Raw genomic sequence first — 15,590 nt, forward strand, 5'->3', positions numbered from 1 at the left:
AATTTTAGGGAGAATAAAAAGATGTTCTGGAAGGAGGTAAATAAAGTGCGTAAGACAAGGGAGCAAATGGGAACTTCAGTGAAGGGCGCAAATGGGGAGGTGATAACAAGTAGTGATGATGTGAGAAGGAGATGGAGTGAGTATTTTGAAGGTTTGTTGAATGTGTTTGATGATAGAGTGGCAGATATAGGGTGTTTTGGTCGAGGTGATGTGCAAAGTGAGAGGGTTAGGGAAAATGATTTGGTAAACAGAGAAGAGGTAGTAAAAGCATTGCGGAAGATGAAAGCCGACAAGGCAGCAGGTTTGGGTGGTATTGCAGTGGAATTTATTAAAAAAGGGGTGACTGTATTGTTGACTGGTTGGTAAGGATATTTAATGTATGTATGACTCATGGTGAGGTGCCTGAGGATTGGCGGAATGCGTGCATAGTGCCATTGTACAAAGGCAAAGGGGATAAGAGTGAGTGCTCAAATTACAGAGGTATAAGTTTGTTGAGTATTCATGGGAAATTATATGGGAGGGTATTGATTGAGAGGGTGAAGGCATGTACAGAGCATCAGATTGGGGAAGAGCAGTGTGGTTTCAGAAGTGGTAGAGGATGTGTGGATCAGGTGTTTGCTTTGAAGAATGTATGTGAGAAATACTTAGAAAAGCAAATGTATTTGTATGTAGCATTTATGGATCTGGAGAAGGCATATGATAGAGTTGATAGAGATGGTTTGTGGAAGGTATTAAGAATATATGGTGTGGGAGGCAAGTTGTTAGAAGCAGTGAAAAGTTTTTCTTGAGGATGTAAGGCATGTGTACGTGTAGGAAGAGAGGAAAGTGATTGGTTCTCAGTGAATGTAGGTTTGCAGCAGGGGTGTGTGATGTCTCCATGGTTATTTAATTTGTTTATGGATGGGGTTGTTAGGGAGGTGAATGCAAGAGTTTTGGAAAGAGGGGCAAGTATGAAGTCTGTTGTGGATGAGAGAGCTTGGGAAGTGAGTCAGTTGTTGTTCGCTGATGATACAGCGCTGGTGGCTGATTCATGTGAGAAACTGCAGAAGCTGGTGACTGAGTTTGGTAAAGTGTGTGAAAGAAGAAAGTTAAGAGTAAATGTGAATAAGAGCAAGGTTATTAGGTACAGTAGGGTTGAGGGTCAAGTCAATTGGGAGGTAAGTTTGAATGGAGAAAAACTGGAGGAAGTAAAGTGTTTTAGATATCTGGGAGTGGATCTGGCAATGGATGGAACCATGGAAGCGGAAGTGAATCATAGGGTGGGGGAGGGGGCGAAAATCCTGGGAGCCTTGAAGAATGTGTGGAAGTCAAGAACATTATCTCGGAAAGCAAAAATGGGCATGTTTGAAGGAATAGTGGTTCCAACAATGTTGTATGGTTGCGAGGCTTGGTCTCTGGATAGAGTTGTGTGCAGGAGGGTGGATGTGCTGGAAATGAGATGTTTGAGGACAATGTGTGGTGTGAGGTGGTTTGATCGAGTAAGTAATGTAAGGGTAAGAGAGATGTGTGGAAATAAAAAGAGCGTGGTTGAGAGAGCAGAAGAGGGTGTTTTGAAATGGTTTGGTCACATGGAGAGAATGAGTGAGGAAAGATTGTCCAAGAGGATATATGTGTCGGAGGTGGAGGGAACGAGGAGAAGTGGGAGACCAAATTGGAGGTGGAAAGATGGAGTGAAAAAGATTTTGTGTATAGGTATGTATATTTGCATGTGTGGATGTGTATGTATATACATGTGTATGTGGGTGGGTTGGGCCATTCTTTCGTCTGTTTCTCTTGCGTTACCTTGCTAACACGGGAGACAGCGACAAAGCAAAATGAATAGATAATTTTTTTTTTATTATTATTATACTTTGTCGCTGTCTCCCGCGTTTGCGAGGTAGCGCAAGGAAACAGACGAAAGAAATGGCCCAACCCCCCCCATACACATGTATATACATACGTCCACACACGCAAATATACATACCTACACAGCTTTCCATGGTTTACCCCAGACGCTTCACATGCCTTGATTCAATCCACTGACAGCACGTCAACCCCGGTATACCACATCGCTCCAATTCACTCTATTCCTTGCCCTCCTTTCACCCTCCTGCATGTTCAGGCCCCAATCACACAAAATCTTTTTCACTCCATCTATCCACCTCCAATTTGGTCTCCCTCTTCTCCTCGTTCCCTCCACCTTCGACACTTATATCCTCTTGGTCAATCTTTCCTCACTCATTCTCTCCATGTTCCCAAACCACTTCAAAACACCCTCTTCTGCTCTCTCAACCACGCTCTTTTTATTTCCACAAATAAATGTACAATTTTTTATATATATTATCACCTTTTTTGTGCCTGGGGTAGGGGAGGAAGAGTTCTATGTATTTCATGCATGTTGTAGAGGGTGTCCAAAGGGGGAGGGAGCAGGAGGCTGGAAACCCTCCCCTTCATGTATTTCAGTTTCAGAAACATGGAACAGAAGAATGAGCCAGGCAGAGTGCTCATCCTCCTTGAAAGCTCAGGCTGGGTTGTCTAAATGTGTGTGGATGTAACCAAGATGAGAAGAGAGGAGAGATAGGTAGTATGTTTAAGGATAGAAACCGGGGTGTCCTAGCTTTTAGTGAAACAGTTCGAGGGGAAAGGGGAAGAATGGTTAGGAAATGTCACAGGGTGAAAGGACAAGTGGTAGTAAGGGGTAGCACTACTGAAGCAGTTGTGGGAGTGTGTGAGTGTAAAGAAGTGAACTTTAGACTGATGTTTGTAAAAATGAAAGTGGACGGCTAGAGATGGGTAATTATTAATGCTTATGTACTTGGCCTTGAGAAAAGAGATCAAGAGAGGCAGGTGTTTTAGGAGCAGCTGAGTAAGTGTGACAGCAGTTATAATACATGAGGCCAGGTATTGATAATGGTTGATTTAAATGCAAGTGAGGAATGCGGCAGTTAAGAGTATAATGGGGGGGGGGGGCATTGGGTATTCAGCAGATTGAATATGTTGGACAACTTGTGCAGTTGTGTCCTAAGAAAAGACTGTTGATTGGGAATACCTGGCTTAAAAATATGGGCAGACACAAGTATATGTATGTGAGTAGGAAAGATGGTCTGTGGGCATTAGGGGAGTACATAGTAATTGATAGGTGTGTAAAAGAGAGACTTTTGGATGTAAATGTACTGGTGGGATATCTGATCATTATCTTGTGGAGGTGATGGTGGAGAATTGTAGAGGTCTTCGGAAAAAAGGGAACATTATTGGGGAAAAGAGAGGGGTAAATGAAATTGAAAATTCCATACACTTTCCTCGCTCCTTTGAACATACTTGGAATGTATTACTGTAACATCCATTCCTAACTTGGAAACCCCCACCTTATAGAGATAGCAAGTCTGCCTTTAACCCGTAGTTGCATAACAGGGTCATATTGACCCCAGCTGCGCCTAAACATTCAATTTTTTCATTTGGGTGTTGAATTTGCATATTGTGACTTTTCATAATTTATTGTACTCTTTCAGTGGACCAGTTCACCATCAATGCATGACCAGGGTCTAATTGACCCCAAGTTATTTATTTGAAATATATAAATGTCTTCTAAATATGAGCAGTACAAAATATATAATCGTTGTAATAATGCAAGACTGTAATATTTTATTAGAAATGCTGTAATAAACAAAACATTTATGTACGCAATAGATAAATCTGTTTTATTCCAGAACATTAAATGTTTCGAATATCCAGAACAATGCGCGTATGGAACATGTTTGATAAGCAAGTGCCTAGGTCTCACTTGCAAGGGTTGCGTCAATACCACAGTAACTTCTGGAAGTTTCATGTCATGTTGCTGTACCTCTAACATGTCTTGTCAGAAAAATTTGATTGATGAACAAATTAGGGATCTATTAGCAACTAGCGATATAGATGAAGATTTTTTTTATTATACTTAGTCACTGTCTCATGCGTCATCAAGGTAGCACAAGGAAACAAATGAAAGAATTGCCCAACCCACCCACATACACATGTATATACATAAACACCCACACATGCACATATACATACCAATACTTTTCAACGTGTACATACATATACATACACAGACATATACATATATACACATGTACATATTCATACTTGCTGCCTTCATCCATTCCCATCGCCACCCCACCACTCATGAAGTAGCACCCCCTTCCCCCCACGCGTGAGCGAGCTATCGCTAGGAAAAGACAACAAAAACCACATTCATTCACACTCAGTCTCTAGCTGTTGTGTGTAATGCACCAGAACCACAGCTCCCTTTCCACATCCAGGCTACACAAAACTTTCCATGGTTTACCCCAGACTCTTCACATGCCCTGATTCAATCCATTGACAACATGTCGACCCTGGTATACCACATTGTTCCAGTTCACTCTATTCCTTGCATGCCTTTCACCTCCTGTATGTTCAAGCCCTGATTGCTCAAAATCTTTTTTACTCCATCCTTCCACCTCCAATTTGGTCTCCAACTTCTCATTCCCTCTACCTCTGACACATATATCCTTTTTGTCAATCTTTCCTCACTCATTCTCTCCATGTGACCAAACCATTTCAATACACCCTCTTCTGCTCTCTCAACCACACACTTTTTGTTACCACACATCTTTCTTACACTTTCATTACATACTCAATCAAACCACCTCACACCACATATTGTCCTCAAAACATTTCATTTCCAACACATCCACCCTCCTCTGCTCAACCCTATCTATATCCCATCCTTGCAACCATATAACATTGTTGGAACCACTGTTCCTTCAAACATACCCATTTTTGCTCTGAGATAAAGCTCTCTTCTTCACACATTCTTCAACACTCCCAGAACCATAGCCCCCTCCCCCACCCTGTGACTCACTTCTGCTTCCATGGTTTCCTCCACTGCTAAATCCACTTTCAGATATCTAAAACACTTCACTTCCTCCAGTTTTTCTCCGTTCAAACTTACCTCCCAATTAACTTGTCTCTCAACCTACTGAACCTAATACCCCTGCTGTTATTTACATTTACTCTCAGCTTTCTTCTTTCACTCACTTTACCAAACTCAGTCACCAGCTTCTGCAGTTTCTCACCTGAATCAGTCACCAGCGCTGTATCATCAGCGAACACCAACTGACTCACTTCCTAAGCCTTCTCATCCACAACAGACTGCATACTTACCCCTCTCTCCCAAACTATTGCATTCACCTCGCTAACTACCCCATCCATAAACAAATTAAACAACCATGGAGACATCACACACTCCTGCTGCAAACTGACCTTCACTGGGAACCAATCACTTTCCTCTCTTCCTACTCGTGCAAATGCCTTACATCTTTGGTAAAAACTTTTCACTGCTTCTAGTAACTTACATCCCACATCATATACTCTTAATACCTTCCACAAAGCATCTCTATCAACTGCATCATATGCCCTCTCCAGATCCATCTGTTTTTCTAAGTATTTCTTAAATACATTCTTCAGAGCCAACACCTGAACACATCCTCTACCACTTCTGAATCCACACTGCTCTTCCCCTATCCGATGCTATATACATGCCTTTACCCTCTCAATCAATACCCTCCCATATAATTTCCCAGGAATACTCAACAAACTTGTACATCTGTAATTTGAACACTCTATTTTATCCCCTTTGCTTTTGTACAATGACACTATGCATGCATTCCGCCAATCCTCAGGCTTTTCACCATGGACCATACATACATTGAATATCCGTACCAACCAGCCAACAATACAGTCACCCCTTTTTTTTAATAAATTCCACTGCAGTACCATCCAAACCCATTGCCTTGCCAGCTTTTATCTTCTGCAAAGCTTTCACTACATCCTCTCTGTTTGCCAAACCATTCTCTGTTACCCTTTCACTTTGCACACCACCTTGACCAAAACACCCTATATCTGCCACTCTTATCATCAAACACACTCAACAAACCTTCAAAGTACTCACTCCATCTCCTCACTTCACCACTTCTTGTTATTACCTCCCCATTAGCCCCTTCATCGATGTTCCCTGTTGTTCTCTTGTCTTACGCACTTTATTTGCCTCCTTCCAAAATATCTCTATTCTCCCTAAAATTTAATGATACTCTCCCACCCCAATTCTCATCTTCCCTCTTTTTCACCTCTTGCACCTTTCTCTTGACCTCCTGCCTCTTTCTTTTATACATCTTTTAGTAATTTGCACTACTTCCTTGCAAAAATCATCCAAACGCCTCTCTCTTCTCTTTCACTAACAATCTTACTTCTTCATCCCACCACTCACTACTGTTTCTAATCTGCCCACCTCCCACCTTTCTCATGCCACAAGCATCTTTTGCACAAGCCATCACTGCTTCCCTGAATACATCCCCCACTCCCCTTATGTCATTTGCTCTCACCTTTTGCCATTCTGCATTCAGTCTCTCCTGGTACTTCCTCACACACGTTTCCTTTCCAAGCTCACATACTCTCACCACTATCTTCACCCCAACATTCCCTCTTCTTTTCTGAAAACAAATCTTCACCTTCGACTCCACAAGATGATAATCAGACATCTCTCCAGTTGCCCCTCTTAGCACATTTACATCCAAAAGTATCTCTTTCATGCCTCTATCAATTAACATGTAATCCAATAGTGCTATCTGTTCATCTCTACTACATATGTATACTTATGTATATCTCTCCTTTTAAACCAGGTATTCCCAATCACCAGTCCTTTTTCAGCACACAAATCTACAAGCTCTTCAACATTCCATTTACAACACTGAGCACCCCATGTACACCAATTATACACTCAGCTGCCACATTACTCACCTTTGCATTCAAATCACCCATCACTATAACATGGTCTCGTGCATCAAAGCTGCTAACACACTCACTCAGCTGCTCCCAAAATGCTTGCCTCTCATGATCTTTCTTTTCATGACCAGGTGCATAGGCACCAATAATCACCTATCTCTCCATCCACTTTCACTTTTACCCATATCAATCTAGAGTTTACTTTCTTACACTTTATAACATAGTCCCACAACTCCTGCTTCAGGAGTAGTGCTACTCGTTCCTTTGCTCTTGTCTTCTCACCAACCCCTGACTTTACTCCCAAGACATTCCCAAACCACTCTTCCCCTTTACCCTTGAGCTTCATTTCACTCAGAGCCAAAACCTCTAGGTTCCTTTCCTCAAACATACTAACTATCTCTCCTTTTTTCTCATCTTGGTTACATCCACACACATTTAGACACCCCAATCTGAGCCTTCGAGGAGGATGAACACTCCCTACATGAAATCTTTCTTCTGTTTCCCTTTTTAGAAAGTTAGAATACAAGGAGGGGAGGGTTTCTAGCCCCCACTCCTGCCCTCTTTAGTCACCTTCTTTGACATGCAGGGAAAATGCAGGAAGTATTCTTTTATCTCCAGGGATAGTAGATGAAGAATTGGATGATATAAGTGAAGATGAATTCATACCTCCTCCTAGTGACACTCCAGTTGACAGTTCTGATACAGATGACAGTATTAATGGTATTGATTGTCAAACAGACGGTACTGCTACAATCTCACATGCTGCCAGAAGAGATGACAAGCTATGAGTTTATGTATGCACTGTCAGAAGATAAGTGGTGTTTGACAGCTCCATCTGCACAAGGTTGTACGGCTTCATTGTATGTTTTGACAACATCCACTAGAAGTACTTTATGTGCTGCTTGTAGAGTAACTCAAGATCCATCTTCTGCTTTTTGACCTTGTCTTCTAAAACAGTATATTGACTAATGAAACAAACAGGCAAGAAAAATGGATGAACAAAAACTGGAAACTATTGACATTTGATGAATTTCATGCTTTATGTAGGCTTGAAAATTCTAAGAGGAGTCTACAAAAGCAAAAATCAAGCAGAGGCAGTTGTGGAATCCCTCATTTGGCCCTCCTATGTTTTCCAAAACCATGGCAGTCAGCAGATTTCAATTGAAGAGATTTGCAGAGCATTATGTTTTGATAACCCAGCTACCTGAGACAGTAGACTGTCTAGGGATAAACTTGCTGCTGTTTGATGGATTTATAGAATATTCTCAACAATGCTACCAACATAGTGAGTGTGTTATTGAAAATTCTCAACAATGCTACCAACATAGTGAGTGTGTTACCGTTGATGAGCAATTATATCCATGTAGGTGATGTAAGTACTTTCAGTACATGCCATCAAAACCTGCCAAATATGGTCTAAAATTCTGGGTTCTGGTGGATGCTGACACATATTACGAATTGAGTATTGAAATGTATACAGGTAAAGATGAAGAGAGAACTCATGAATTCGGAATGCATGTTATAGTAAAGCTCACAACTAGTTATAGTAAAGCTCACAACTCACTTGCATGGAACGGGAAGAAATGTCATGTTTGAAAATTTGTTCACTGGCTTGAAATTAAATATAGTTAGGGAGCTTGCATCACAAAAAAATGTTAGTAGGAACTATTCGTGGCAACAGAAGGAACTGCGGGAGATAAAGCAGGAGAATTGTTTCAAAGTGCTTTTGCCAGTAATGAAGAAGGGGTACAAATAGTGTCTTACAAGGTCAAGAAAAATGTGTTTTTACTGTTGAACCAGCACGAAGATAAGAAATTGAGTGATTGTAACAAAAAGAAACTGGAAGTAATATTGTAGTATGATTCAACTAAAGGAGGTGTTGACTGTGTAGATGAGAGTTGGTATGTACAGTGTCAGATACATGAGTGAAAGATGGCTTGTTCCTTTTGGTGTAACTTGGTTGATCTGGCATACTACAATGCATTTGTTCTCTACACATAACCTTGTCAGGATCATCATGGACAGGAGCCACAGGAGATGACTTTTTCTTTCTGAACTGGGGATGCCTTTCAGTCACAAGTACAGGGAAGCCAGGAATGCTGGTGCTGCTTCCTGCAGCTCAGGACATGACTGAGTTACTGCATCTGTTTCGTCAGAGGAATGTTGAAGATGTTCAGTGTGCCTAAGGAATAAAGGCAGAAAAACTGATGCAAAATGCAAGCTATGTTGTGAATTTGTATGCCCTGAACATTATTTTGTAACATGTCACTCATGTGGTGAGGTAGACCTCACAGTGGCATTTTTTGATTTAAAGGAGACAAGGCTCTGTTTATAAGTTTTCTGTTAAATTCTTATTATTTTGCTTCAAAATGATTATAGTTTTTACATCAGTTATCAGATATCTTGTATAATGTAGTTGCATCCAATACATTTAGTTTATATTAATCCTTCAGATATTATATTGAAAGATATTGGATGCGGTCAAATTGACCCCATTCATGCATTGATGTAGAACAGAAATGTCATGCATCCATGGGTTAAGAAACTAGGTGTTCTGTTTAGATGTAGAAATTTCTTTTCTTCTGAACGATTGTTCTATATATACAAAGGATTAAGCCATTCTTGTATGGAGCAGTGCTTTCACATCTGAGGTGAGTAGCTCTGCATCCTTACTTGAGAGAGTTGAGTCAAAAGTGGTCTGGCTCATAAACTTATAAACTTGACCTGCTTGCTTATGCCACAATGTTGGTTCACTTTCTCTCTTTTGTAGGTATTACTTTGGTTTTTGCTCCCAAGAGCTGGCTGCTTGTGTGCCCCCATCGCTGGCTAAACCATACAATACTCGGCAAGCTGTTGTGTCACATGATTATTGCGTGGATGTTGGCAACTCAGGGTTGGGCCATTATAGTAACTGTTTCTTTCCCATTATCTCGAAAATTTAGCTTTCTCTACCCTCTCATGTCTTTTCCAATAACTATGACCTGGCACATTTTAAAAGATAGGGTTTCCACATCCTCCAAAATTCATAAATGCTTTTCCTCATCTTTTCTTTTTCCTTTGCATTAACCTTTCTATTTTTATTTTTGATTAAGGCCCAGCCTTGGTGTGGACTTTTGTCTATTACAGGAGCCTCCAACAATAACAACAAAAAAGAGTAACTTTGGAAAAGAGATTTGTGTGAAGGAATACCAGGAGAGATTGAGTGTAGAATGGCAAAAGGAAAGAGTAAATGAACTTAGGGGTGTGGATGAGTAATGAGAGAGATTTTGGGACACATTGCTGGCATGTACAAGAGATGCATGTGGCTTGCATAAGGTGGGAAGTGGGTAGATTAGAGAGAGTAGTGAGTGATGATATGAAGTAGTTTATTTTTTTGACACCTGTTCCCTCCTAGAGTTCCCTAAATAGAGTCTCTGTAACGAGTGAACTCCAGTGCTTCTTCTTGAAGCCTTTAGTACTTCACCCTTTACAGGCCAGTGGCAGAGAGCAACTCTTGTGCAGTTTTTGTGGAGGCTTCTACGTAATGTTCATATTGACTAATGCCTGATGTTCCTACCTACTACATTTACCTAATGTTCCTACTTACTACTTTTATCTTTTGCTCCTACCCTTTTGCCAGAAGGCAGAGCTAGTCCACAGTGCTCACCTGTGGAAAATCTAGATTTACGAAGAATGAGCTGTACGAGTTAAGTGTTATCAAGTTTTGTGGGTGACAAAGAGATAGTATGTCTGTGGACAATGCCAGTGGTCTACATATGGGTGAGGCAGAAAGAAGAGACAGCTACCTTGGTCAGAGGAGTGCAAATTGACAACCAATGAAGTGCTGACTCACTATGCAGCTGTTGCTAACCCTCCTGATACCCAGGTGGGTAGTATTAGTAATATACGTCTCCAGTCATTGGGTGCATGCCAGCTTCTACCTACTGAAGTTGTTGATGAAGTAGGAAAGAGAGGTATAGGGAAGGAATGCAGATAATTGGGAGAGATATAAGAAAAAATGGCATGTCAAGAGGAAGGTGAAGGGGTTGAAAAAGAGGGCAAATGAGAGTTGGGGAAGCAAGCATCAGCAAACTTTAGGGGAAATGAGATGCTTTGGAAGGATATGAATTGTGTGTAAAAAAACAAGAGAACAAGTGGGAACATCTGTGAAGGGGTCAAATGGGGAAGTGTTAACAGGTGGTGATGAAGTGAGGAGATGGTGTGAATGTTTTTAAGTACTATTGAATGTGTTTAAGGATAGGGTGGCAGATATAGGGTGTTTGGGTCAGGGTGGTATGTTAGGTGACAATGGGGAGTGTTTTTTTGTGAAAGGAGAAGAGGTGATGAAAGCTTCGTGGAAGATGAAATGTGGCAAGGAAGCTGGATTGGATGGTATTGCAGTTGAATTTCTTAAGAAAGGGGTGACTGTGTTGTTGATTGGTTAGTTAGGATTTTCAGTGTCTGTAGGGATCATGGTGAGGTGCCTGACAATTGGCAGAATGCTTGTATAGTACCATAGTATAATGGCAAGGGGAATAAAAGTAAGTGTTCACAGTACAGAGGTATAATCAAGGTAGCACCAGCAACAGAATAAGAAATGGCATTTAGCTCATATCCACTCTTTAGCTGTCATGTATAATGCACTGAAACCGAAGCCCCCCATCAACATCAGACCCCATAAACATTTCTGTTGTTTCCCCTGACCACTTCATATGCCCTGGGTCAACCCATTGACAGGTGTCATTCCCTGTAAATAACATGGCTCCAGTTCTCTCCTTTGCATGCTTTGCAACCTCCTGCATGTTCAGGCTCCAGACCTTCAAAGTATCTTTCATTCCATCTTTATACCTCCTCCTTGGTTTCCTCCTTTTCTTTGTTCCCTCCATTTCTGACATGTATACCCTTTTATTAATCCTTTTGTCACTCATCCTCTCCAAATGTCCTGTACCATTTCAGAACACTCTCCTCAGCTTTCTCATACATTCTCTCTCTCTCTCTCTCTCTCTCTCTCTCTCTCTCTCTCTCTCTCTCTCTCTCTCTCTCTCTCTCTCTCTCTCAGCACTTATTGTCCTCAAGCATTTCATTTCTGATGCATTTGCTCAATCCTTTACATTTTTGTCTAAGGTCCATCCCTCACATCCATACAACGCTGAAGAAACTACTATACCATTCAGCATACCCATCTTTTCCCTGAAGGGCAGGAACCTCTCTTTTCCACACTTTCTCAAAATGTCTTAGACTTTTTCTCCCCTCACCCACCTAATGGCTCGCTTCAGCTCTCTTGGTTCCTGTTGCTCCCGTTTTCACTCTCAGTTTTTGAAATGCTCCTCTTCTAAGTTCTATCCATACCAGCTCATACTCCAAATTACCTGTTCATTTTCACTGCTATACCTGATATCCTCTTAACTTTCTCCCTTCACGCATTCTCCCAAACTCAGACACCATGTTCTGCAGTTCCTCAAATCTGCTGCAAGTGCCATATCATCAGCAAACAACTGACTCACGTCTGAGGCCAAATCCCCAGAAACAGCATTCCTGCTTCTCCAATACCCTTGCATTCACCTCCCTGGCTACTCCTCCCATAAAACAGATTAAACATCATTGATGACATCGCACACTATTGCCACAGACCCAGATTCATTTTGAACCATTCACCCTCTTCTTGACCTACTTACACACATGCCTTTATTTCTTGATTTGTAAATCCTCACAGCTTTTAATGATTTATAGACTCTCTTTGCTTTTAATAGCTTTCCTTCTACACCATATATTCATAGAACTTTCCTTAGAGATTATCAACCCTGTCATATTCTTTTTCCAGATTCATTATTACCACCTACAAATCCTGTTTTTCATATTTCTCAAACATTCTTCCAAGCAAACACCAGATTCACACATCTTATACCACTCCTGAAACCACTTTTTTTCCCTAATCTGATGCTCCATGCATTGCCACTCTTCCATACAGCTCACCAGGTATGCTAAACAAACTTCTGTCTGTGTAATTTAAACACTCACCTTTGTTCCCTGAGCCTGTTTACGTACACTGGTACTATACAGGCATTCCTGCAATCCCCAGGCATCCTACCATGTTCTATATACAAACATTGAAAATCCTAACTAGCCAATCAGCAACTCGGACACCTTTATTAAAAAATTTAGTTGTATATAAACATTCACCCCAGCCACCCTGCCACATTTCATCTTGGCTAGCTCCTTGCCACTTCCTCTCTTTTCACCACAACTCTTCCCATGACTCTTATCATATTGCATACCTCCCCGACCCAAACATTCTATATCTGCCACTCTATTATCGAACACATTCAACAATCCACCTCCTCTTCACCCAATCTCTGCCTGTTACCACTTTTCTGTTTGCCCCCTTCACGGACATTCCCATTTGTTCTCTTGATTTATTCAATATACAAGACTTAGCAGCAGGAGCTCAGTAGGAAGATTTGTTAGTTGAAAAACAGGCATGCAAGAGATTGGGTGAGAACATATCAGTGAATTTCAGAGAGAATCTAAGAAAATTTAACTTATTAGTTCAGAATTGCATCTTACTCATCTTTCATCAATACTTCTTCATTTATGTATATACATGTGTATGTGAGTGATTTGGGGCTATTCCTCATCTGTTTCCTTGTGCTACCTTGCTGATGCAGGAGATGGCGATCAAGTATAATGAATAAAAGAACTTTTCACCATTTCATATGTTAATGAAGTAGCACCAGTAGCAGGCAAAGACAGTGCCTCATTTGCATGCATCAATTCTTTAGCTATCATGTGCACTGCACTGAAAACAGCTTCCTATCCACAAGCAGGCCCCACAGACCTTTCCTTGGGTTTTCCCCAGGTGCCTCATATACCCTTGTTCCATCCACTGACAGTATGTAGCAAATTCACTTCATCCCATGCATGCCATTCACTCTCCTGCTTGTTCAGGCCCTGTGCACTCAAAATATTTTCTACTTCAGGCAAGTATACAGTATTTCATTAGATGACATTCAAACTGTTATGTAACCTGGAGAACTTATTGGAGTTGAACAAAAGTCCAAGGTAAGCTTATTGAATTATACAGAAAACCGCCATAAACAAACGTAATATAGGTGCTTCTTGATTTACATTATTTGATTTGGGCCATTTTTAGAATAATGCATGGTCTTTATTTTTCTATAGGTGGTTTTCAGTTTGGTCTGGCATTGCGATGGCTTGACATTGCCATCACTGTGCCAGAAACACACATGCAGTCTATAGTCATAGAGTGCTACAGCATTTTGTGCTGCTGTATAATGTACATTGCACTTGTTTGTCCCTTTCCTCTTGCCACTGAAGCATCTTTTATGTCCTGGTAACAGTGGTGCTCAGAGGCATAAGGCCATCAGTACTGAGGTCAAGATGGATGTGCAAGAACTTCTATGAGAAAGGTGAATGAATAGCTGATATTAAACATCCCCTTGGTCTTTTTGAATCTGCTTTATGGACTATTCATGATAATACAAAGAAGATCGAATAGGAGTGTCAAGATTGGAACATTAATCAATGCATCTAAGACATCTCATTCCTGAAGTTTGATTATTGAATGAATGTTGAGCTCATGGATCAAGCACCATACTCGAGCAAATGTTCCTGTCAGCATGCTTGTGATACAAGCAAAGGCGGAGAGTGTATATGATGACTTGGCAATGGAAGAAAGAGCAGCAAAACATTTCAAGCAAAACCTGGTTGGTACATGAATTTTAGGAAATGCTACAATTGCCACAACATCTGCTGATGTTATTGCTGCTGAAGATTTCCCAGGAACCCTTGAGACCATTAATGAGGAGGCAGTTTTTCTCCAAAACCAAGCTTGAACATGGATGAGACTAGATCATTTTGGAAGAGAATGCCTTCCAGAACATACGTTTCTCATGAAGAAAAGGCTGCACCAGGAATCAAAGTTTGTTATTTTCTGTTTTTAGGAATAGAATTCATTGTATGGAGTGTATGTTACATTATTGTATATTTCCTCATACATATTTACTCTCGTTTTTCACTTTTAATATTCAGTACTGTCTTACTAACATCGAAAGTCCTAATTCCCATTAGTTACATTACTCGGTTTATGCGACCATTTTCAAGAATGTAACTATTGCATAATTCAAGATTCCCTTTTATTAGAAATTCTACTTATACCTCAAGTTGAAAAAAGAGACATGATGGAGATGTTGTGGAATAGCTTTCAACAGATGGTACAAGAGGCATAGTACCAGAGCAGCATCAAATGACTTTATACTACTAGAAGTGTATACATAACTTGAATTCAGTAGGTCCACCTGTGAATGACAAAAGTGTATGAAGGTTTGATGCTGCTGAGAGTGAAATGCCATCCTGAAATTTCTGTTGAAGTTCTGGATGGCTCTGCACATACGCATGGCATACTAGTGTAACACTAGGGTCCTAAACTTTAAGCAAAATGGATGCCCAGTAGGAGGGAATCTCTTAGACCTCTTAGAAATTGGTTTGCTTAGAGTGAGGTATTAGGCCATAAGTCGTTGGTGAGACTGCTGGCCCTTCCCCTCTCAGCTACACCATAACAATAGGAAAAGTGATGATCATATCAGGCTTGACATTAACTGATGTGGTAACAGTGGATGACAGTTTCACTGGCTGCTGCAGGTAATCAGGCTGTGTGACCATGTGGTAAGATCCATGTTTCTTTGCAAGAAGCAGGTGGGCAACAGGGAAAGGGATGAGGTTTAGGTGGCTTCCTTACAGCTAGACAGTTGGCCAGTTTGACAAGCTACTTGTACTGCTTATATGCAGTTTTCATAGCTAGGCGATTCTGATCA

General features: G+C 40.9%; 1 protein-coding gene across 2 annotated transcripts in view; it reads left to right on the forward strand.

The window, feature by feature from the left end:
• LOC139746044 (cytosol aminopeptidase-like) overlaps positions 1-15,590 on the forward strand; it is a 105,786-nt gene that overhangs the window by 27,522 nt on the left and 62,674 nt on the right. The window contains exon 1 of one of the 2 annotated variants that reach the window (XM_071656865.1): positions 10,441-10,645. The exons of the other annotated variant lie outside the window; for it this stretch is intronic. Within the exon in view, the coding sequence (XP_071512966.1) occupies positions 10,614-10,645 (32 nt within the window). The 5' untranslated portion in view covers positions 10,441-10,613. Of the gene's footprint in view, positions 1-10,440; positions 10,646-15,590 lie in introns of those variants that run through there. 2 annotated transcript variants of the gene reach the window in all.

The sequence above is a fragment of the Panulirus ornatus genome, chromosome 63 (genome assembly GCF_036320965.1).
Source record: "Panulirus ornatus isolate Po-2019 chromosome 63, ASM3632096v1, whole genome shotgun sequence".
Taxonomy (NCBI): domain Eukaryota; kingdom Metazoa; phylum Arthropoda; class Malacostraca; order Decapoda; family Palinuridae; genus Panulirus; species Panulirus ornatus.